This window comes from Suricata suricatta, chromosome 10 (genome assembly GCF_006229205.1).
Source record: "Suricata suricatta isolate VVHF042 chromosome 10, meerkat_22Aug2017_6uvM2_HiC, whole genome shotgun sequence".
Taxonomy (NCBI): domain Eukaryota; kingdom Metazoa; phylum Chordata; class Mammalia; order Carnivora; family Herpestidae; genus Suricata; species Suricata suricatta.
In genome coordinates this window covers 131041564-131064477 of record NC_043709.1, presented here as the reverse complement: position 1 = coordinate 131064477, position 22914 = coordinate 131041564, and the positions used below count along the sequence as shown (strand labels likewise).

The 22914-nt window shown below is 43.1% G+C and overlaps 1 protein-coding gene across 1 annotated transcript in view; it reads right to left on the bottom strand.

Moving 5' to 3' along the window:
- ITIH5 (inter-alpha-trypsin inhibitor heavy chain 5) overlaps positions 1-22914 on the bottom strand; it is a 72140-nt gene that overhangs the window by 23081 nt on the left and 26145 nt on the right. The window contains exons 5-7 of the mRNA XM_029955593.1: positions 21639-21889; positions 4651-4820; positions 3845-3961 (exon numbers count right to left, since the gene is read on the bottom strand). Coding sequence (XP_029811453.1) covers positions 3845-3961; positions 4651-4820; positions 21639-21889 — 538 coding nt within the window. The remainder of the gene's footprint in view (positions 1-3844; positions 3962-4650; positions 4821-21638; positions 21890-22914) is intronic.

Genomic DNA, 22914 nt, shown 5'->3' with positions numbered 1-22914 from the left:
AGACAGACAGACAGACAGAATCCCAAATAGGATCTGCACTGCCAGCACAGAGCCCAATGTGGGGCTTGAATTCACGAATCATGAGATCATGACCTAAGCCAAAATCAAGAGTGGGATGCTTAACTGACTGAGCCGCCCAGGAGTTTAGATTATCAATATCTTCATCAAGTTATACATTGTTCCCAGAAGAGCCCCAAACCCTGGCCTCATAAAGGTCATTGTTTTAAAGAAAAAGACAAAATAAAGAAAAATGAGGATGTATAGGTGCATAGCAAGTTGATGACATACACAGGGGAACCTAGTTCATAGCACCTACTCAGTAACCTAACTGCTAATTGATTCCAAATCCAAATGGGAATCACTTCACTGGGTCAGATTCAAGACTGAATGAACACCCTATTCTATGGCCAACAATGGTCCCCGAAGAAAACCATGATTATCCTTCTGTTCACATCTGTATTCCAGCCAACAAAGTCACAAAACAATGGCGCTTAAGAACTTGGGGTACATAGGGGCGCCTGGGTGGCTCAGTTGGTTGAGCATCCAGCTTTGGCTCAGGTCATGATCTCACAGTTCGTGGGTTCAAGCCCTGCCTCAGGCTCTGTGCTGACAGTTAGCTCAGAGCCTGGAGCCTGCTTCAGATTCTGTATCTCTCTCTCTCTCTCTCTGACCCTCCCCTGATCACACTGTCTCTCTCTGTCTCTCAAAAATAAAAAAGCATTAAAAAAAAAAGAACTTGGGGTATGTAAAGAATATTCAGAAAACATGGAAAGACTGTGAGGCCAGTCAAAAATCACCCATTACCAAAGAACATTTCACATACATGTGATTAATCACTTTGGGAAATGCTGCCCAGAAAGAAAACCTATAGGTAATTTGTACCCAACTCTCCCACTGAGAAGAGCAAAAAAGGCAAAATACAAAATGAAAAAAATTTTAAATCAAAATAGTGAGAAAAAGTATCTGGGAAAAGATGAAAATTTAAAGAGGTGGGCTCAGCATTTGGGATCAGTTTTACCTAAAAGATGCTTGTCAAGGCCAAAGAAGTATCTGAGAGGCTAAGCATCGTGTTAGTAGCTTAGAGGATCAGAAGTCAAAGCCGAGAGCCCACCAGGGATAGGTGCTCTGGTAAGCCGCTGTATTTTGCACCAAACAGAAATAAATCAGTCTTGAAAGGACTGCAATCCAGCTTTGAGCCATCTGGGCCACCCAGAAAAATATCAAGCCCTGAAAATGGACTAAAACAACCCCCGATGAAATCCCTCAAGTACCTTACAGAAACACCCCAAACTTTCTCTGGCAGAAAAGATCATTGTAGGCTTTAAACTATTTCTACATCAAATGTTTAATGTAATGCTCATCACGCAATCAGAAATGACCAGTCACAGAAGAAGAGAAGAGAAACGATAAGAACGGCCCCAGTGGGGCTCTGGGTTGGAATGATCAGATACGGCCTTTAAAATAAGTATGTCTCTTGTACTTGAAAAAAATAAAAAATGTTATTAAAAACTTTGCAAAACAACTGAACATTCTAAAAAGTTACAGAGCAGATTGGAAAAAGAACCAAATGGAAATTCAAGAACTAAAAAAAAACCACAATAACAGAAATAACTCAATGGATGACTTTAACAGCAGATTAGACCTGACTGAAATGAGAATTTGTAAACTGTAATAGGTTTGGAATGAGGTATGGAAAGGCAAAAGTTGGAATAAATAGAAGAGAGACAGGAAACAGAATATGGAGAGATTTTCTAACACTGCAATCCTAGAAGGAAAAGTGAGTCAAAGCAATTTCAGAAATAATGAATCCACAAACTCATGAAGTTCTACGAACCTCAGGCAGAAAAAATAAGAAATTCACTGTGAAATCATTATATTAAAACTACAGAAATTAAAACTTAAGTTAAGAGGAAAATCTTAAAAGCAGTCGACCATAAAAGATTACCTTTAGAGGAACAACAGTTAGTAATACCTTTAGTGGAACAACCGCAGCAATGAAAACCAGGAGACAATGGGAGCTGTCTTCAATGGACTGAAAGAAAATCACTACCAACCTACAAGTCCATTCCTGCTAAAAATATCCTTAATAATGAGAATGAAATCACTAATTTTCAGACAAACAAAAACTAAGAGAATCCTTTACTGGCAGACCCACACTTATGAAGATACGAATGAGTGTCCTTCAAGCAAAAGAAAAGTAATCCCAGATGGAAGATCAAAGATACAAAAGGAAGGAAAAGTGATCAGAGTGGAGGGCCCAGCAGGCTGAATTCCGTGCCAGCATGTGATGCTGAAGAACTACGCAGAACTGATTTACAGGGTGAAGTCATCTTGCCCCTATTCTAGTTGAAATTATACCTGGCAATCTTCTGAAAAAAAAAAAAAGTTTAACCTTGTTTTCGCATGGAATCTATTGTTTATTATTTTGGACTAGAGAAATATTAGATGCCATGAAGAAAAAACAACATATTTTACATGGTTTTTAAAATATAGATGGCCAAAGAAACAACTTACAAAGTCATAACTGCGAGGAAGTATTTACAACAGTTTATCCGCTAAGATCAGGTTCAGCTGGGTGCGGAGTGGGACCTAGGGGTGCAAAGAGGTGGAGTAGAGGGTTCTTTTGAGGTTTGAGGTACTACTTCCCTCATTAAACCACATATTTAAAAAATCTTTTTAATGCTTTTTATTTATTTTTTTGAAAGACAGAGAGAGACAGCGTGAGCAGGGGAGGGTCAGAGGGAGAGGGAGACACAGAATGTGAAGCAGGCTCCAGGCTCTGAGCTGTCAGCACAGAGCCTGACTCAGGGCTCGAACCCACAAACCATGAGATTATGACCTGAACCGAAGGCAGACGCTCAACCGACTGAGCCACCCAGGTGCCCCTAAGCCACATATTTTTAATTGATAAAAACAGATCATGAATTAAGAAAGAAAAGCTAAGAGTAAGTGTTCGCTGAATGTAGAGTTACTATTTGGTCTGGCAGCCAGTAGCTTTTTGTTTCCGGTTATGTGAGTTGAAACTATATCATAAATGCAAATTTCTGATATTTATACTACCAGAGTAACATAAGGAACAGCCTTTTCCCAGTGGTTTAAAACAAAACAATTTAATACTTGTATTTTTAGTATAATTTAATATTTCAGCACAGACTACGTGTCCCTTAATGTCCCTGCTAGCCTTAGAATTCTAACATCCATCCTAAGTGCTCTAAGAATGATCACTCCTGGGGCACCTGGGTGGCTCAGTCAGTTAAGTATCCGACTCTTGATTTCAGCTCAGGTCACGATCTCGTAGTTTCATGGGTTTGATCCCCGCATTGGGCTCTGTGGGATTCTCCCCCTCTCTCTGCTCTTCCCCCACTTGCACTGCCTCTGTCTCTCTCAAAATAAATAAATAAACTTAAAGAAAACATAATATCACTCCTTAATTATTGGGATAGAAGTCCTTTGTCCTAAGGGTAGGCCCAGGGGGCTGCCAATGGCTCTATTCCATTGCTCTCGAAGGACATCACTGCCGAACAGAATTACTCCATCAACAACGGGGCTGTGACGTGTATTCCCCCTCAGTGTATTCCTGTCTCATGCTCATTATCTACTCCGCCAGTTCCCTTTATTTCAAAGTATTAGTAGAGCACATCCCTCTGCTCTCTTAAAGCTGCCAACCTGAAATGATAGTTAGTGTCAATGGCTTAACTGAATCGGTTCGGGATTGTTCTCTGTAGGCAAGAACAGCTGAATGGTAAAGCAGACATTTGGCATCAACTGAATTTTACTCACCGAGAACGTCATGGCTGCCGGCAAAAGTGAGGCAGAACGGAGTCGGCGGCGGGCACTCACTCACCTGTCGGAGTTTGGTTCCCACCATGGAGGCACTGCTGTCAAGTACAAACACCACGTTCTTGGGCAAGGGAGGCAGGTCTTTGGGGGCAAAGTAGTGTACGAAATAGCCATTTAGAACCTGGTGGCGGGAAGAGAAAGGAAAGCTGGTAGTACCCAGGGTTGGTGGGCAAACCAGCTAAAAGGGACAGTCTCCGTAACTTCTGAAAGTGAGAGCGTGAAGCAGGCTCCACGACCCCAGCAAACGTATCTACCGTCCTGATCCCTCCAAGGGAACGAACTGCTAACTTAATCTGTATAAAGATAATATCATCCCTTAAAAACTTCTTGACTATGTTGACTAACTTATCTTGAATGATCCACCCCCTTATGGCCCTCGGAATTCCTGCTTCCTTCAGTATCTGGTTTTTACGAGATGAGGTGGCAGTTGTCTACATTCACATGCAGACACATCTTAATATTCCCACCCTGTCTCTGGAGCAATAAAACCTAAAGGGAAATGAGCCATGCACCAGACTCTCTTAATTAAAATTGAAGATGAGCTAAAATTCTAACTTCATCTAAAACACCGCAGGGAAAATTATATTACAGATTTCATTTGCTCTGTGGATGATCGATGCAGGAAATGGATACCCTCAACCTCTAGGAAGGGAACACCCAAGCCCCCTCTGAGACATATTTTAGGGTAAAATGAATTTCTAAGAACCAGAGAGTTCTCCCTCCCTTAGGTTAAGAACTGGAATCCCTCGTTCTGAGTCTAACTACAAGTATCAAGCATCTGACGGGAAATGGCACCAAGGAGCCCGTTACCTGAATGTCCCCAATGCTCTGCTCCCTGTTGACATCATACCGAACGATGAAATCTCCCAAAATGCCATTCTGGGCGATCTTGGCCTGTTGTACCACGGTAGGCTTAAAAATAATTTTGGCAAAAGTGTCGTTTTGGTTGATAACAGTAGAAGGAGGTGGGCCGGAATCATCTGCAAACAGGCGCAATCAAAATCAATCAATAACATAATCAATAACAGATCAGTATTTTCCTGAAAGGAAACTGGGCTGTTCATAGGCACAGAGGGTTAGACTTTATTGGAAATAGGTTTATTTTCCATATGAACTTAACAGACTTCACACTGATAATATATCACCATGCAAGAGAGGGTAGATATGTCACCTTTATGCCTTCTTTTTCATCCTTTATATGAATTATATAGACATACAAAAACAGAGAGAACAGCAAAATGAACCTCCATGTACCCTTTACCCTACTTTAACGATTATCCACCTTGTACCAATTTTTTACCTGTTTTCATGAATTCCCTCACCATCTTTTGCTAGAGTATTTTAAAACCAATCCCAGACATCATATTTCACCTGTAGACAGTTTAGTATGTATCTCTATTTTTTTTTTCACATAACCACAAACCATCATCATGAGTAATGAAACCAAGGTCTGATGCCATATGATCCTTGAATGCTCTGTCTGTGTGGAAAATTTCGTGATTCTCTACAACATGTCTTGGTATGGCCGATCTGTTTGAATCCAGATCAAAGAAAGACTGCACATCACACTGGGTTTATGTTTCTTAAATCTCTTTTAATCAACAAACGTCCCCTCCCACTGCCTATCTCCTAAAGCTATGTCACTGTGTTGTGAAACGCTAGTCACCCATTTTAGGAGATCTCTCACATTCTGCATTTCGTGATTATTTTCTTGTCATCTCTTTTAACTGGCTCCTCAGTTCCTGGTTTCCATCCTTGGCTCACATCACGACATCTAGGGGAACTAGAAAAAATACCAATATCCAGGCCAAGAGCTCATTTATTTAATTGGTCTGACACACAGCCTGGGCATTAAGACTTTAACATTCCCCATAGGAGTCTAACATGCAGTCAAGGTTGAGAACCCCAGCTCCATCATCTGTATTTTCCTGTGTCCCAGCAGGAAAGTGAGGGGCTTGGTTAGACTCAGGTCAGTATTACCGACAAGAACACTTCACGGGGGATGCTGAGTACTTACCACGTTTTCAAAGCAGAAGTATATGGTATCCAGTTGTAGTAAGAAAGATGGCAGGCTCCCACATGGTCTATCTGATCAGCCCTAAGAAGGCTCCTCCTTGACCTTTCCCTTGATAGTTTTACCAGTCACTGACGAGGTTTGTCTGGGTCCACTATTTAATTAGAGTTGCAAAAGGATGGGGTCTAGTTCGGTCATTCCTTCCATATGGAACTCTTTCACACAAAAACACCTTTCCCACACTGATCATTTGGTTGCCCTAACATACTGTTTGTCCAGAAAGTTGATGGTTCTTCTTATTTATTTATTTTAATTTTTTAAATGTTTTTTTAAATTTATTTTTGAGAGACAGCATGAGCAGGGGAGGGTCAGGGAGAGAGGGAGACACAGAATCCAAAGCAGGCTACAGGCTCTGAGCTAGCTGTCAGCACAGAGCCTGACAAGGGGCTCGAACCCACGAACCGCAAGAACATGACCTGAGCCAAAGCCAGATGCTTAACCGACTGAGCCCCCCAGGCACCTCGATGGCTCTTTTTAAAGATGCAATGTCTTCCCCAGCACAAATCTTTGAATATAAGTTAGAATTACAGAAAGCTCAATTCATAAATGGATTTTACATTATTGGTGAAAAATCAGTGGAAGGACAGATTAAGTAAACCATAGCCCATTTTTACTCCTGACCTTCATTTTCTGTTAGAATGGAGAACTATTTCGCAGACTTCCCACCTTTACATATCCAAACACCACCATGTGTACATACTTAGCAACCGAAATTCAGATTTTTTAGCTCTGCATGCACCAAGAGGAATATAAAAATAAATAGAGACTAAATAAACATCAGTATAGGTGGAGACTTTATCCGGATACTGAATCAAGGCCAGGCTTAAAACGGCTGCAAGGCATTTGATTATTTTTTAAATCTATTCAAGTTGATACCATAGCGTGAGCTGACCACCCATCTTCCGTCGCTAATTAACAAAATAAGACAGGAAATAAGGCATGATGTGCCCATGGTAATTTGTGCTTAAAAATAAACTTCCTTTTGCTAAAGGTTCATGAGACATTAAAGTCGAAGGAAGTTTAAACATTTCCTTGAACAGAACAGAACATTAGTTTTCAGGGACAGTTTAGGTGTAACTTGAACAGGCACCACAGGGCAGAAATGATTCTTCTATTATTTGCCCCCATCAAGGGTTGGAGTTTTGGGTGTGACCAGAAAGCCAGTAAATAGATTTCTTTCTCGTAGGAGAGGGTCATATGAAAGATAACATGCTTCCCACAGATCTGTGCGTCTGCAGAAAGACCTGGGGATACGTCAACCGCACATTTCCAGTTCACTAACACAGTCAAGGACCCCTGAGAACCACTAAAGAGGAGGAAGGAACAAAGGCTGAAAATGGAAAGGTCCTTGAAACGGAAGGAAGATGCGTGCTCATCAGGGTCCATCCCACATCGCTGATCACTGGTAAAGCACCACAAGTGAGAGGCTGGTGACACAGCTGAGAATTTGGAATCCTGAATGAGGCAGAAGGACCTGCTTTCAATATTGGCTCTACCTCTTATGACCCATGAGATGTTGAGCAAGTTACTGAGCCTTGGTGATCTCATCTGCAAAATGGATTCAGGGTCTACCAAACTCACACTATTGAAAAGATTAAGAGATGTAAGGGACAGCAGTCCCTCCTTGTCCCCACCATATCCACATTCCAAGGTCCCAGGGGACACCTGAAACCCTGGGTAATACTGAACCCTGTGTACACCATGCTTTTTTGTTCCTGTGCATACATACCTACAGTAAAATCTAATTTACAAATTAGGAACAGTAGTGACTAACAGCAACAGGTAATAATAAAATAGAACAATTACAACAATACACTGTAATAAAAGTGATGTGCAGGTGGGTCTCTCTCTCTCAGAATATCTTCTGGTGCTGCGCTCACTCTTCTTGTGATGATGTGAGATGATTAAACGCCTCCATGATGAGATGAATCGAGGTGAATGACAGGCACCGTGACCTGGCGTGCGGCCAGAACTGAGCTCCTGACCACATGCCGGAGGAAGAAGCACCTGCTTTCAGGCCTGTGGGTGACTGTGGATAATGGTGACTGAGGGAAACGAATTCATGGATGGAGGGGAGGAACTACTGTACTTATGCCCTTCTGACTCATGGTAAGCAGTCACGCTAGCGAATGTTATTCTAAGCCTTAAAGATACATAAAAGAGCAGAAGGGCCAGGGAATTAAATGCAAGACAATACAATAGATCCAACGGGGGACACTATATGCAACAGAAAGGGGAGAGCCCCTGTCATTGACAACATCTCACAGTCATTCGGAGTGGAAACAGAAGATACAGAAAGAGTATATTCTCCATGGTTCCATTTACATAAAACTCAAGACCAGCACCACCTGCCCGCTGCAACTGACGCAAAACAGAGGTTAAGAGTTATACTTCAGAATCCTCCGTGCTTTCGTTCAACCATGAATGGTATTGGTTCAGGGGGTGGGTGTAAGGAGCATTTCAATGAGAGAGCTTTGAAGCAAGGAAAAGTCAGGATGTGCTCGTATACAAAGAGGGTGAGATCTAAGAGAAAATTTGATCTGGGCTCTTTGTCGCTGGCTCTCGGCTCTTGGGGGTGAGCACCGACTGGGAAAGATGGCAGGGAACCCCCGGCAGTCCTGAAAATACTCCACGTTTTGGCCCGGAAGTGGTTGTATGGGTGTACACACACGTGACACTTCACCAAGCCATACACACAGATGTACATGACTTATTCTATGTGTAACCCCAATGGAAAAAACAAAGATCTGAACTCATTGGGAGTTGGACCCCAGAAGAGACTGAACAAACATTCCCCAGCATGGAGCAGAATGGCATCGTCTGCCAAACGGACTCTGTTCTTTCCCTTAGGATAAGTCTGTTAGTGGAGGTATTTATATGCGGATTAGGTGTATTCAGAGTTAATTCCAGCTGGCAGAATTAGAACCAGGGTAGGGTTACTGGGAGGCATGCTCTGTGCCGTTTCGAGAAGCTCTAGGAAAGACGTTCGTGGGCATGTCATTGGACGGGTTCCAGCAAACCCTGAGTGCATCAGCCACCTGTAGGGACGGGGCTCAGCAGTTCTTGTGACATGGCCAGGGGCAGCAGCAGCACCAGCAAACTTGCTAGAAACACAGACTCTCGGGCCCACCTGGAGACTCTCAGTCAGAAACGCTGGACGCGGAACCCAGAAGTCCGTATCGTCATAAGCCTGGAAGGTGGCTCTGCTTCCCACACAGAAATAGTGGTCACGTGCATTCTGGTGAGTGCAACAAGGCGGGGCTAGGCTATCTCCAACTTCCAAATTCTCCATTGGATCTGACCCTCTTCGTATACCAGCATGTCCTGACTTTTCCTTGCCTCAAATCTCTCTCATTGAAATGCTCCTTACACTCCCCCCCCCAAATTAATACCATTCATGGTTGAACGAAGGCACGGAGGATCCAAAGTATAATTTCTCCCTTCATAATTCATTTGACTGGGCTTTTTGATAGAAGCCCTGAGAAATATAGTGTATTATTATTTTGGTTTCCTGTTGCCCTCTGACATTTGCTAGTTCATGATGAAAATTCATGAGATTCCTCTAAATGGGCTTATTTTATCTGCCCAAAGAGTGGGCTGATTCCCACTTCAGTCACTCCCCAAGAAGTCTAAATCCCGAGGCTGACTTCCACCCATCCAGACAGTCCATGTGACCTAGTGAATTTTCCACTGACTATCAAAATTTAAAAAAAAAAAAAAGTTTGCTGGGAAAAATTCCAGAGCAGTAACTCCAGAAAATAAAGTCTTCCTTTTATTAGAGAAGGAAAAAATCTTTCAATCGAGGAAGTTACTATCGGCTGCCCCACAGGGACTGACCAACGTCCCAAAGTGGACACAGCTGAGGTTTTCCTTACGTGCGCCGACGGCCACCAAACAGCCCACGAGCACAATGAGTGTTATGAGCAGGGCCCTGAGGGGGTCACACACATGTTCTAAAGATGATGAAGAACACAAGACGAGGCTTGGGAGCAGACCAAAAGAGTGCGACTCTGACCTACTTTGCTAATAAGAAACCACATGTCTTTTCCTCCTCTTGGTTTTCTCTCCTTCGTGCCCACTTGGTGGGGGGAAGAAGGCAGTGCCATGATTGCTCGGAGTCGGAGGAACCTGGGTGTCCTGACATCATCTTCCTGTTTTGATGCAAGCATCAGAGCTCGTGTGCAAGATGACCTTCCGTGGCCCACCGAAGCCTCTACTACATCCTCGGGAAGGTTCATGAACTGCTCTTTCTCCTCCCACTCTTCCCCTACCCTCAGGTCACCAGTATCTCCAGGATGTGCTCCTCCTAGCTAGACCCTGCTATTTTCTAACAAGATACGTGTTTTCTTACAACCACATGATACTGAGGAAAGTGGGCTCTAGGATCTAATAGACTCCAAATGGCTGACTTAGTATCTCTGAGCCTCAGTTCCACATGGTTTGACTGGAGTAGATCCATGTCATGGCATCGTTGTCAGAATTAAGTGAGATCACATGTACAAGGTACCACGTGTGATGTCTGGCACACAGTAGGTATTCAATACATATTACCCTCCAGCCTCCGCCCCTTTCTGAAGTCGCTTCTTATACTCTTTGTCTAGGATGAAAGGCAACTCATGAGGGGAAAAAATACTCTTGTTAACATACAGTTCACATTTGCCATGACAGGCTTCTCCACAGGTCTGAGAGCTTAGTAAAAACAACATAATCATTATTTGGAGCAGAAAAGAGGAATCATAATAAACATTCATAATAGGGAATTCAAGAATGTTTGCAGACAGAACAATCTTTATAAAGCATAATGGAGCTGGTAGTTTCCCAAGAGCCCCCTGAAACTACACACAGGAGTTTGCATAAAAGTATACATGGAGGTATTTTTTCTGGACAGAGTGCCCATAGCTTGCTTTCACCAGACTCTCCAAGGAGTCTATGTAAGGTTAAGAATCTTACACCCACGTGCCATTGAGTCTCCCCGCTGATTCTATCTTGTAACGACAAAGCACTTCCTACATTTTAGAGAATGAAACGGATGTTCTCAGTTTTGTCCTGGAGCATGGATGTTCTTCACAAATAAACATTCTCCTCCCAGACAACCACATGGGGGAAAAATGGAAGTCAACTGCTATGTAAAATGTCTAAAGGTGAAACGATTTAGGAGCCAAGAACCATGGTGAAGGACATGAGCTGACAGCGATGACCCTTTGGGTCAACAGACAGAGGGGTTTCCTGCCTCCTTCCTGTGGCCCTCAGGCTTGCTGCTCCCAGAGAAACACGACCAACACCTGGCGCTCTACGAAATGATTTCCAAACAAACACCGCCTGCTCATTTCCCTCGAGAAAGGGGCTAAACTGTCGACATTTGTTGATGTAACCTTCTCACCTGGACCCCAGTGGGGAGATTTCTTAAATAGAGGGCAGTCCAAAATATGGTGACTAATTGGACAACCACCCTTTGATGGTAGCAATACAGACAAAATCCAAGCACACTAGTGGAGCATTCAGAGAGAAAGTGATGAGGATGTAAGGCACAGCATGGTGACAAGAGTCCAGAGCGTGGCGCTGTGTAGCTGAGGAGGGTCCATCTCAAGAGTTCTCCTCACAAGACATAGAAATTCTGTAAGTGTGTGGTGATGGATGTCAACTAGAGCTATTGCGACGATCACTTTGCAACATGTATAAATAAAGAATCATCATGCTCTATGCCTGAAACTAATATAATGTGTGAGAATTATTACACCTCAATTAAAAATATATATTGGCGAGGTCTCAAGGGAAAGCAGTAAAGTTGAGGCAATAAAGATGAGGAGGAATTTGGTTCAATGTCTTCCTACACCCCCTATTATCATTTTCTTATGGGAAGGGAGTTTTGTTCCCTATATTGATATATTGATAACCTATACAATAATAGGTATATTATACCCTTTTGGGAAATAGCATTATATAGACATGACCTCAACATGTGGCATAAAATACTAATGCAAATGTATAGTTGAAAGAGTTCAAATTCAACTCTCTCACGTTACAGTTAAGTGGCACTTGCCTGAATTTCTTAGAAAATTTGCCTTCTTCACTATTTCCTCGATGCTTTCTTCCTACAATAATATATTCCTGAGCCTCAGTTTTCCCTATGTGACTGACTTCTTCAGAGAAACTACGCGTGAAACAAGTCAACTACCTCACACATTCTACATGCAGTTAGCCTATAAAAGCACGTATTACCCCTTTCTGATATCGTTTTGTGTCCATGGAAGGCCTCAACTACTACCCACTCTAAATATCAGAAACTGAACCAAATGGAAGCCTACCAAAACCAGTTCCAGAACAGAAAACAAATCTAAGATCCAGAGATTTCTGTTAAATTCCTCTACATTGTCCTCTTGCACAAAAGTAGAACATGGCCTGATCACTGGGAAAGCCTTCATGGCTTCAGATTCAACCTGGCAAAACGGTTTCTTTTGTTATTTTTCAAAACTGCCAACTCTATATACCCATTAGAATGACTACTGTCAAAAACACAGAAAATAACAAAGCCTGGTGAGGATGTGGAAAAGTTGGAATGCTTGTGCACCATGAGTGGGACTGTAAAATTGCACAGCCCTATGGAAGACAGTATGGAGGTTCCTCAAAGAATTCAAAATAGAAATACTATATGATCCAATAATTACACTTTGGGGTATCTAACCAATAAAACTAGAAGCAAGATCTCAAAGATCCTATACACTATGTTTATATCAGCACTATTCACATTAGCGAAGAGTGGAATCAACCCACTGGCCTTCAACAAAACGTGGTCTGTATATTCAATGGAATACATTTCAGTCACAGAAAGGCAGGAAATCCTGTTATATGCCACAACATGGATGAACCTGGAGGCGTTACATGAAGCGAAACAAACCAGGCACCAAAACACAAATATGGACTGTGTGATTCCCCTGGCAGGAGGTATCTAAGACTGGTCAAACTCCCAGGGACAGAAAGGACAATGGTGGCTGCCAGGGTCTTAGGACACGGTGGGGCAGGGGGTGGGCAATGGGGAGATGTTGTTGAATGGATACAGAGTTTCAGTGTGGAAGCTAAAAATGTTCTGGAGATGGGTTGCACAACAACGTAAATAAACTCAACACCACTCAACTGTTCGCTTGGAAATGGTTAAGATGGTGAATTTAATGTTGCATGCTTGTGGCTACAGTTGAAAACTTTTTTAATTTTTAAAAATTGCCAACTGTAATTTCTGCCAGGGCAGTGACAAGCCTTAGACATATTTAGGTTCTGGGCATCGAGCACGGTTGCTGGGAACACAGTGAGAACTTGACAGGTTTGTTAGACACTTAACATGGAGATGACTCAACATATTGGCATGTGGCAGGGCAGACGACAAGGGGAGACTTTCAAGATCTTCATCGTGAGAGTGTTCTGGTGGGTGGGGTGGATGCTCTCGGTAACCCATGTCACATGCCACAGACACGTCTCTGGCTTCGGCCACAGCTACAGTGGACGGTGCCACATGTCCAGAACACACTCTACCTCCCACACCAGAGAACAAGAAAAAAGGAAGAGACAGAGTGAGGTCTCCCCGAGAAGAGTAGATTGTTCACCAATGTCAAGTTGAAGAGAGAAGGCCACCTCCTGGGTCTCTCTGAGCCAGCATGCTCACAGCTGGCCCGTGTCAGAACAAACAAGAGAACATGGTTCTCACATCAGCATTAAAAGCAAAACAAAACAAAACCAACTATGGAGCCAAATGATTCATACCTGAATCATTTCTGCACTGAACAATGCTGGAAGCCCTTGCATAACAACCAAATTATTATTTCCTGGCAAATGTATGCAGGCCAAACAGGGCCATTCCCTTCCAGCTGCAGACCAAGACTAGAGGTGGGGGAAGAACACAGAGCAGTAGGGAGCTAGGACCATGGGTGAACTGTCAGTCACGGTGCAGTCCTTTAATAGGGCAGAGCTGCCAGATTTAGGAATTAAAAACATGGGATTCCCAGTTAAACCTGAACTTGAGATAAACAAAAGATATTTTAGTGGAAGTATGGCCCAGAGATGTCACGGGACATCCTTGTTTACCTGAAACTCAAATTGAACTGAGCACCCTGTGTTTTATCTGGCAGCCCAGGAAAAGGAGAACATCCATGTGTTTGCAACCAGTCTTCTGGAACCAAATTCTTCCCCCTACTCCCCACCATGCACAAAAAATAAGAGCTACATCTACGTTCTGGCAAAATTAACCAATGTAAACCAGGAAGGTGTTGAAACCTAGCAGCACTTTCATTGCCAACAGTTATTTATTCCCGAGTTCACTGAACAAATACTTCCTGAGCATTGGCTCCATGGCAGGCGCCATGCTGGGGGCCTAGAATGCAATCCTAAGAGAGCCTTCACCGCAAAAGACAGAGTCTTGAGGCTAAGAGACCAAAAGAGAAAAAGATCAATGGGATTTTTTTTGACAGATTCAATCAACCCCTTATTGGGTGTTTACTGATCTACAAGACACTCTGGGAGTCTCCGGTCAGAGGGGACTTGATCTTGCAGGACCTGTGGCTTGTCCTTAACCGCAAAGCCTGCTCTGGCCAATCTCACCACCCCCACCACACAAAAGGTAATGAGGTTTGTTTCAAGTGGTTCTCTTCTTTCTAACTAAGCTTCCTTGGTTCTTAGGCTTATTTGAAGGTTAAAATTTTATAGGATGCTTCTTATGTGGGAGAACAGGATGGAGAAGCAGTCCAGAGCTGAGTTCCACCGAGCCCTACCACCTGGCTTCTGGGACACGGAGGCTCTATAACTATTAAAGCTGTCACTCTCCATCCCTTCCTCCTCAGATGATGGCAATTGTCAACCCATTTTCTGTCTCTCTGGATTTATCTATTCTGGATGTTTCATATAAGTGGAATCAGACAACACATGACCTTTTGAGTCTGGCTTCTTTCACTTGGCATAATGTTTTCAAGGTTCGTCCATGTTGTATTTTATCCATTATATGGCTGAACAATATCCCATTGTATGGTCATAACTGGATTCCTATTACCCACTCATCTATTGAGGACATTTGGGTTGTTTGCACCTTTTTACTATTGTGAGTAGTGTTGCTATTCACATACAAGTATTTGAATACTTGTTTTCAATTCTTTCATGCATACATCTAGAGAAATTTCCAGATCTTAAGATAATCCTATGTTTAACTTTCTGATGAACAATCGAAGAGCTTTCAACAATGGTTATGCCATTTTACACTCCCACCTGCAATGTATGAGGGTCTCCACATCTCTGCCAAAAGTTGTTATTTTCCATTTTTGCTTCTTTGTATTATTACAGCCATCCTAACGGGTGTGAGATGCTATTTCATTATGGTTTTGATTTGCATTTCTCTAATGACTAATGGTTTTGAATGCCTTTCATATGCTTGTTGGCCATCTATCTGTCTGCTTTGGAGAAATGTCTATTCAAAACATTTGCCCATATCTTACTTGGGTTGTTTATCTCCTTTTAGTTGAGTCATAAGAATTCTTTATATATTCTGGACACGGGATGCTTAGACATATGATTTGCAAATATTTCCCCCCATTCTGTAGGTTGTCTTCTTAGAATGTACTTTCAGAGCACAAACTGGTACTCTGCCTTTCTTCTGTGCTCTTGAGCATGGGGCCTCATCAATGATGAACCAGATACTGGGAGAAAATGAAGACAGTTATGATGGTCTCCTAGCTCCTGAGACTAAAATTTCCTTTTGATGTTGGATTACGGTGACATCAGATGAGTTCGCCAATTTTGACAAAGATGAGGAGGTGGGATTACTTAGGAATTCCAGCTGGGAGGCTTGGAACCAGAGTCTGCAGCCCACGACTACAGTTTTAGGGAACAGAGAGGTAGGAATGAAGCCAAATAACACTTGAAAATGAGTCTCCACCCCTGGCGACTCTAATTTAATTGGCATGGCCAATAGATCTACAAAATCTCCCAGTTGATCCTAATGTGCACTGATATTCAAGACCCACTGGACAAGGAGAGGAACTGTGTGAGACAGTGGGATGAAGGTGAACAGTAAGCCAGGCTTCGAAGGGTAGGAAGAGTGGTGTGGGGAAGAGTGGAGAAGAGCAGGAGAGGTCTAGGAAGCCACAGTAGGAATCAAGGAAAGGAGAGAATCTTTTGACCCCACAAATGCACAGAATGTTCATGTTTGACTTTCCCAAGAGAAGATGGAATACCTATTTTAATCAGCTCAAGACTATCCTAGAAAAACGGCACCAACCCATTGGCTTGTTGGTACTTTTCCATTTCAAGTGCCATCTATGTTGACGAGCAGAAGAAGCTGCTTATGGAAAGAGGTTATTTTTCACCAACTGTGTGAGTAATCCTGTGTTGGTCTGTATCCAACAGTAAAAACATGTCAGTAGGAAAGAGGAACGACACACAGTTTAATAAGGGTCAAAAGTCAGAGTGTGCCGAGGGTCCCTTGACAGTAAAAGAACCAACTTATTTTCAAAGGTGTTTCTGTAGGTCAAGATCTTGACGTAGTTGATGTCCCTAAAGTCTGCTGGTAAGTTCAAAGTAAGGGTTCCTAACATTTGTAGAGCATCAGAATCACCTGGGGTGCCTTTGAAAGCACAGCTGTCTGAAGACAGACAGCAAGGAGATTGATTAGCGGCTGCCCAGGGCAAGGGTGGAAACAGGGAGTGCCTGCAAACAGATCTGCGGATCTTTTTGGAGTGAAAGAAGCATTCTAAAATTGGATTGTGGTAATGGTTGCACAACTCTGCAACTGTGCTAAAAATCATCGAATTATACACTTACGATGAGCAAATTTTATGCTATATAAACTAAACCTCCATAAGACTGGTTGTTAAAAAAGCAAACAAGATAAAGGGGAAACCATGGAAGTCCTAGACCTGTACCCGTTCAATCACAGAAACATACACAAACTCGTCATTTAGCTTTACAACTAAATGGGCACGTTAAAAGCATTCATATATTATTCAGTTTCTCGTATAAATTCATAAAGTTATCACACCCAAAAATTTGGCCACCTAGGCCTCGCTCTGGTAAATTCTGATTCATGTGCTTGAGGTAGGGCTCAGTCATCTCTATGGTTTTTTTAACCTTTCCAGGTGACGAAAGGGTAGAGCCAGGTTTGAGGGTCATTCAGGTAAAGCAAAAGAGAATAAAACAGGCAAGTTACCTTATTTCTCACTTTGTTTATCTCATTCCATTTTACTCACAGCTATCAGGGATCTTATCATAAACAAAAAGTTTCTGCCAAAAATAATTGGAATCATGGAAAGGGCAGTAGTTTAGGGGCCATGGGACAACAGGAAGTTCAGGTTTTAATACAGGAAGTGAAATACCCAGCCTTGAACAAGCCACGTACACAGAATATGTATCTTGGCGTGTGTCTTCAGAACATCACACATCCCATGATGCTCTGGGAGAAGTCTTAGTTTCAAAGACTCTGTTCCACTGAGCTCATAAACCATCAAGATATTTTAGGGGAGGAGGAACTGCAGGTGGGGGGCATACGAGAAGGAGTCTTGTCTTGCACTGTAAACCAATTTATTATCTTTTAGACTTTGAACCATGTACTTGTTGCGTTCACTCTAATAATATACTAGGTATGATGCCCTGGCTTCCAAATTACATCTCACAAGATTAGTTTTTACACTGAGAAGGAACCCTAGCTATGGGCCCAATCCTGAGACACCTGATAAGTGAGACAATGAAACTGATGCCAAGATACGTTATACTGCTTTGAGCCTTTCTTTTTATTCTTACATAACTAGAGAGATCTGGAATTTGAGCTCAGACCCTCTGTATTTTGCCATCTTCTATTGACTAAGGAGGCAGCATAGTTCAGAGGGTAAGGGCATGAAGTTGGGAGTCAGCTCTAGGCCCAGATTCTGTTTCTAACACTAATTAAATAGGAGGCCTTGTTCATATTACTTAAACTCTGTAAACCTTTATCACAGATAAAATGGGGACGAGGAACACCATGCAAGAGGGTTGTTGTGAAGGTTGAAGAGATAACACAGGCAAGCACTGGGTCTCGCATCAAGCACGCAGTCATCCTAATCCAGACGTGTGTCCCCAAGGATGCAAATGGGTCCAATGGTCAGAGATTTGTTTTAAGAAATTCCAGAAGTCTAATCTCTTCACGGCAGCCAGATCTAACAGAGGAATGTACTGGCCCCGGGCCACATTCACACAGTTACAGCTCATGTTCTGGTGCAAGCCCAATTCTAATTTGATCTCTACCCTGGATTGCTCTGGGTGACACGCAACGGGATCCAGACAAACACCACAACATCCTGTGCATCTCGATGCCGGAGCCGCCATCTTGCAGGGACAGTAACAGCTGGACGGGAATGAGGAGCCAGAAGGGAACTGGTCCACCGCACCTGGCTTGGGTCTGTGCTTGTGAAATCTCCATGCTTTGGAAGGCAAAATATCTGCTTTGGTACAAAAAGCAAGGAAAACAACTCTCTTAAAAATAAACAGGTCCCAGGAGATCAATGGTCTGGAAAAATTCCTCTGAGATTCTCATAGGCCCAAAATATAAACAGTTAGCAACTTTCTCGATGAACGATCTTAATTCTTACAGCCTCCAAACATAACACACACAACCACAACTCACACTCTGAACAGTCACAGTGGTTCTGGAAATTCAGCCAAGTGCACACATTTCATTACTACATTCCCTATAAATTATGATTAGGAAAAAATGGAATTTTAAAACACTCTTTGTTATGAGTTTGGGTGTATGTTTCTTTTTCTTTGCTCATTGGCAAGCACTTAATTGGCTATCCACAGTTTAAAAGGCATTGTGTTAAGTACCATAAGAAGACATAGTAATCCGACATAGGACTGCCTTCCAAATCACTTATGAGCTAATAGGGGAGATAAGGTTTGCACAGAAAAAAGTAAATATAAGGTGATAATGATAGTGATACTTAACTATTAAGCCCTCACGAGGGGCCAAGCACTTCCCATGCACAAACACTTGCCAATGACCCTGAAACACTGTCCCCGCTCTGCAGATGTGCGAGTGGAGTCTCATAGGACCTGGGTCATTTTTCCAGGGTTCTGGTTAATAGCTGAACTGAAATCTGTCACCAACAGACATGGTGGCCAATATGACATAAGAATGGTGTATCCTATACTGTACCATTTCTGAAGGTCAGAAGCCTTGATGGCCATTTTTTTCAATGAGATCTAGATGGAGAGTGTCAAACGCCAGGCTGGGAGCGAACACGTAACAAAAGACCCAGGTCCCCCAAAGAACTGGACACACTCCAGTCTTTGAGAGAAAACTGCTTGTCACGCGGACAGTCAGGACTTGAACGGCAGGCCGGGAGAGGAAAACGCATGGTCTGTACGGTGAACTCTTCCGCACACCGGCTCCGGGTCTTGACTAATTTCACGTTAGGTTAAATCACAACATTCTTCTCTTCTCCTTGTCAGATCACATCTCTACTCTCCTTCCACGCTCATTCCTAAATATTCTTGCCACAACAGCCTTCTTGAGACCTCTGGACTCCCCCTGCAGCTCACAGGCACTGTTCACTTTCTGCATATTCACTTACCGGCCAGCACCTCCTGGCCTTCACGTCACAAATACCGGAATCTAGAGACTCCCATGCCAGTGCCGCTTTTTGACACATCTGCCTCATTATCTGATTTGACACAAAGCCTGACTGGTCTATATACAGGACAGCTCAACACAAGTGAACATTTAGGGGCACCTGGTGGCTCGTGGGTTAAGCACCCAACTCTTGGTTTCAGCTCAGGTCATGATCTCACAGACTGTGGGACTGAGTCCCACATCAGCCTCTGTGCTGACAGCATGGAGACCGCTTGGATTCTCTCTCTCTCCCTCTCTCTCTGCCCCTCCACAGCTCACGTGTGCACAGAGGCACATGCATTCTCTCACTCTCAGAAACAAGTATTTAAAACAAAAAGAGGTATAGTGGGGCATCTGGGTGGCTCAGTCCATTAGGCGTCTGACTTCAGCTCAGGTCATGATCCTGAGGTTTGTGGGTTCAAGCCCCATACCAGACTCCATGCTGACAGCTTAGAGACTGGTGCCTGCTTCAGACTCTGTGTCTCCATCCCTCTCTGCCCCTCGCCTATCTCTCTCTCTCTCTCTCTCAAAAGTAAATAAACATTTAAAAAAATTAATAAAAATAAATAAGGAAAAAGAAAACAAAGTGGTATAGGAAAAACAAGTGAACATTCAATATAAACTATCAGCTGAAACTAATATAGTAATTAAAATGATATACCAAATTTGTAATTATCATTTAAACAAACAGTGCTATTTTAAAAATCAGATTTTCAGAAAAACCTAAACTAAGAAGTCCAGGTAATGAACCAAAATGCCCATGTCCCCAATCAAACGTACAGTACATAGTTTCTCTGCTTAATTTTAAAGTATTAAAAGCATTACTTTTTTTTAAGTCTTTTTAAAGTTTTTTTTAATCTTTATTTATTTTTGAGGGAAAGAGAGACAAAGCATAAACAGGGAAGGAACAGAGAGAGAGGGAGACATAGTCTGAAACAGGCTGTCAGCACAAAGCCCTACATGGAGCTCGAACTCACAAGATCAAGACCTGAGCTGAAGTCGGACGCTTAACCAAATGAGTCACCCAGGAACCCCTTCACTACTTTATTTTAGAAAGAATCTCGCACATTGTTGAAATGTTTGTTGGTGTTAAATGTTTAATGTTTCAAAAATGGATTTTTAGAAACATAACCCTGTAATCCCTCATCCTCTAGTATAAAAATGATTATTTTATATAACTTTCTAGTCTTTTCTCAACTTCATATTTAACAAACTTGGCACATTTAACATTATAAATTTTTAATGTTTATTAATTTTAGAGAGAGTAAGACAGAGTCGAGTGGGGGAGGGGCAGAGAGTGGGAGACACAGAATCTGAAACAGGCTCCAGGCTCTGAGCTGTCAGCACAGAGCCCGATGCGGGACTCAAACTTATGAGCATGAGATCATGACCTGAGCCAAAGTCAGACACTGAACCGACTAAGCCACCCGGGCGCCCCTCATTTAACATTACAGAATGCATACAAATGTGTCTTTTTTTCCCCCCAGTCATGGGCTGGGTTGTTTTCATAACCATATTTTACTAATCACATTTGCTTGCACAGTTGAATATTTAGGATGACAGAACATTTTGCTGCTACAAATGTCATCAAACAGGGTTATGCTTGTAACGTTCCCAATATCTTAGATGTCTCACTTGGGGTTAGATGCTCAGAAGTGAGGATTACTGTACCAAATGATTTAAACTTCTTTAACTCTGCTGATAGAATCCTGTTTAGAAAAAACTGCTGTGCAAGGAGGTGCCAGGGGGGCTCGGTCGGTTAAGTGTCCGACTCCTGATTTGGGCTCAGGTCATGATCTCACAATTCATGAGATCGAGCCCCACGTTGGGCTCTGCACTGACAGCACGGAGCCTGCTTGGGATTCTTTCTCTCCCTGTCTCTCTAACCCTCCCCTGCTTGCACGAGTGCACTCTCTCTCTCTCTCTCTCTTTCTCTCAAAATAAATAAGTTTTTAAAAACCACACAGGGCATTGCCTTTGCTTTGTTGCCATCTTTCAGATTCCTGCAAACTCTGAGAGCCTTTGTTGAAGGGGAGCCGTCTGTTTAATGACTTCTCAGAAGCCAATGCCCGCCCCAACTCAGCACCCGGGATCCAGGACCGCACTCACCTTCCCCCCGGACGCTGCCCCTCTGCCGACTGCGCTGTAAAGGCAGCACCTCCAGCGCCGTGATGCCGGACCTCTCCAGAACATTCACTTCCACCGTGAGCCTCCCCACCAGCTGCTGGGGCCGCACGCTGATGACGTGCTCGTACTTCCCCAGCCGCCTCCGCAGCAGCTCTTCGTAGCTCAGGAGGAAGGCCGCTTTGTCCTTGCTGGGAATCACCACAGAGGCTCTGAACATCTCCGTCCCCTTCTCCCTGTTAGGAAGAGGAAAACCTGGCTCCCTCGGGTCCCTTCAGGGCGCTGGCCTCTGTCTCAAGAGAGTCCTTGAAGAAAAAAACTACATGTTCATTTTGGGAGGAGAAGCCAACGGCCTGACCTAGAGGAAGGTTACAAAGGTTCAAGGAACACTGAAGAGGCAGAATCCAAGCCTGCTGAACTTCCTCACTCTCCCTGAGTCACACCCAGGGGACAGAGAGGAAAGGATATTTGGAAATAGGTGCACTGCTGGGAAGGACAGCTTCGGGGTCCAGATGTGAACTGCATCCTTCTCTTTACAGGAATGGCCAAACAAGCCTGACATCTGATGAGACTTTAAAATGTCTAAGATGTTAGGTTTTTATACTCAGTAAAGTCTCGTGGATGTCACCAGGGGTAAGGGTAAAAAATAAAGGATTCCAAGAAATATAAAAATACAAACCATTCCAAATGGTTCAGTGCTGGGAGTGAAGGTTCTCTGATTCAAGATGGCAGACTGACCATAAAAGGGATTGGATTAAACCAAAGGAATGAGAGTGAGAGGGGCAGGCATTCGTGGGTACAAGACTTCAAAACATTTCTGGAAGGTGAGGAACTGAGAAGAACAAGAACTCTACACCTCAGACTGTAGGAAGAGGCTGTAGGAAAGCACCAAGAGGCAAACTGTCCACAGAACGTCCAAGAGATGGCAGGCTCTGGCTCAGCACAAGCTGGGCGTGAGAAGGGACCAAACACAGGAACGAGAGACCGTATGTGAATGAGGGACTAAGGTGACAGGCTTCCTATACTTCTTCCCAGAACTAAAAACAGACCTCTGTACGAAGATGGAGAAGCTTCACTGACAGTTGGGAAGAATGGCTGAAGAAAGACTGACACCTAAGCCCTTACTATAAAATCCCCGAATATTCTGTAGAGAAAACACAGAAAAGGAATTAGGGTGTTAGGCTCTAGCACATTAAGAGCATCACTAACGAGGCTGGCAGGCTTATCAATGTTATAAAATACTGGGTGCAATGTCTTCCAA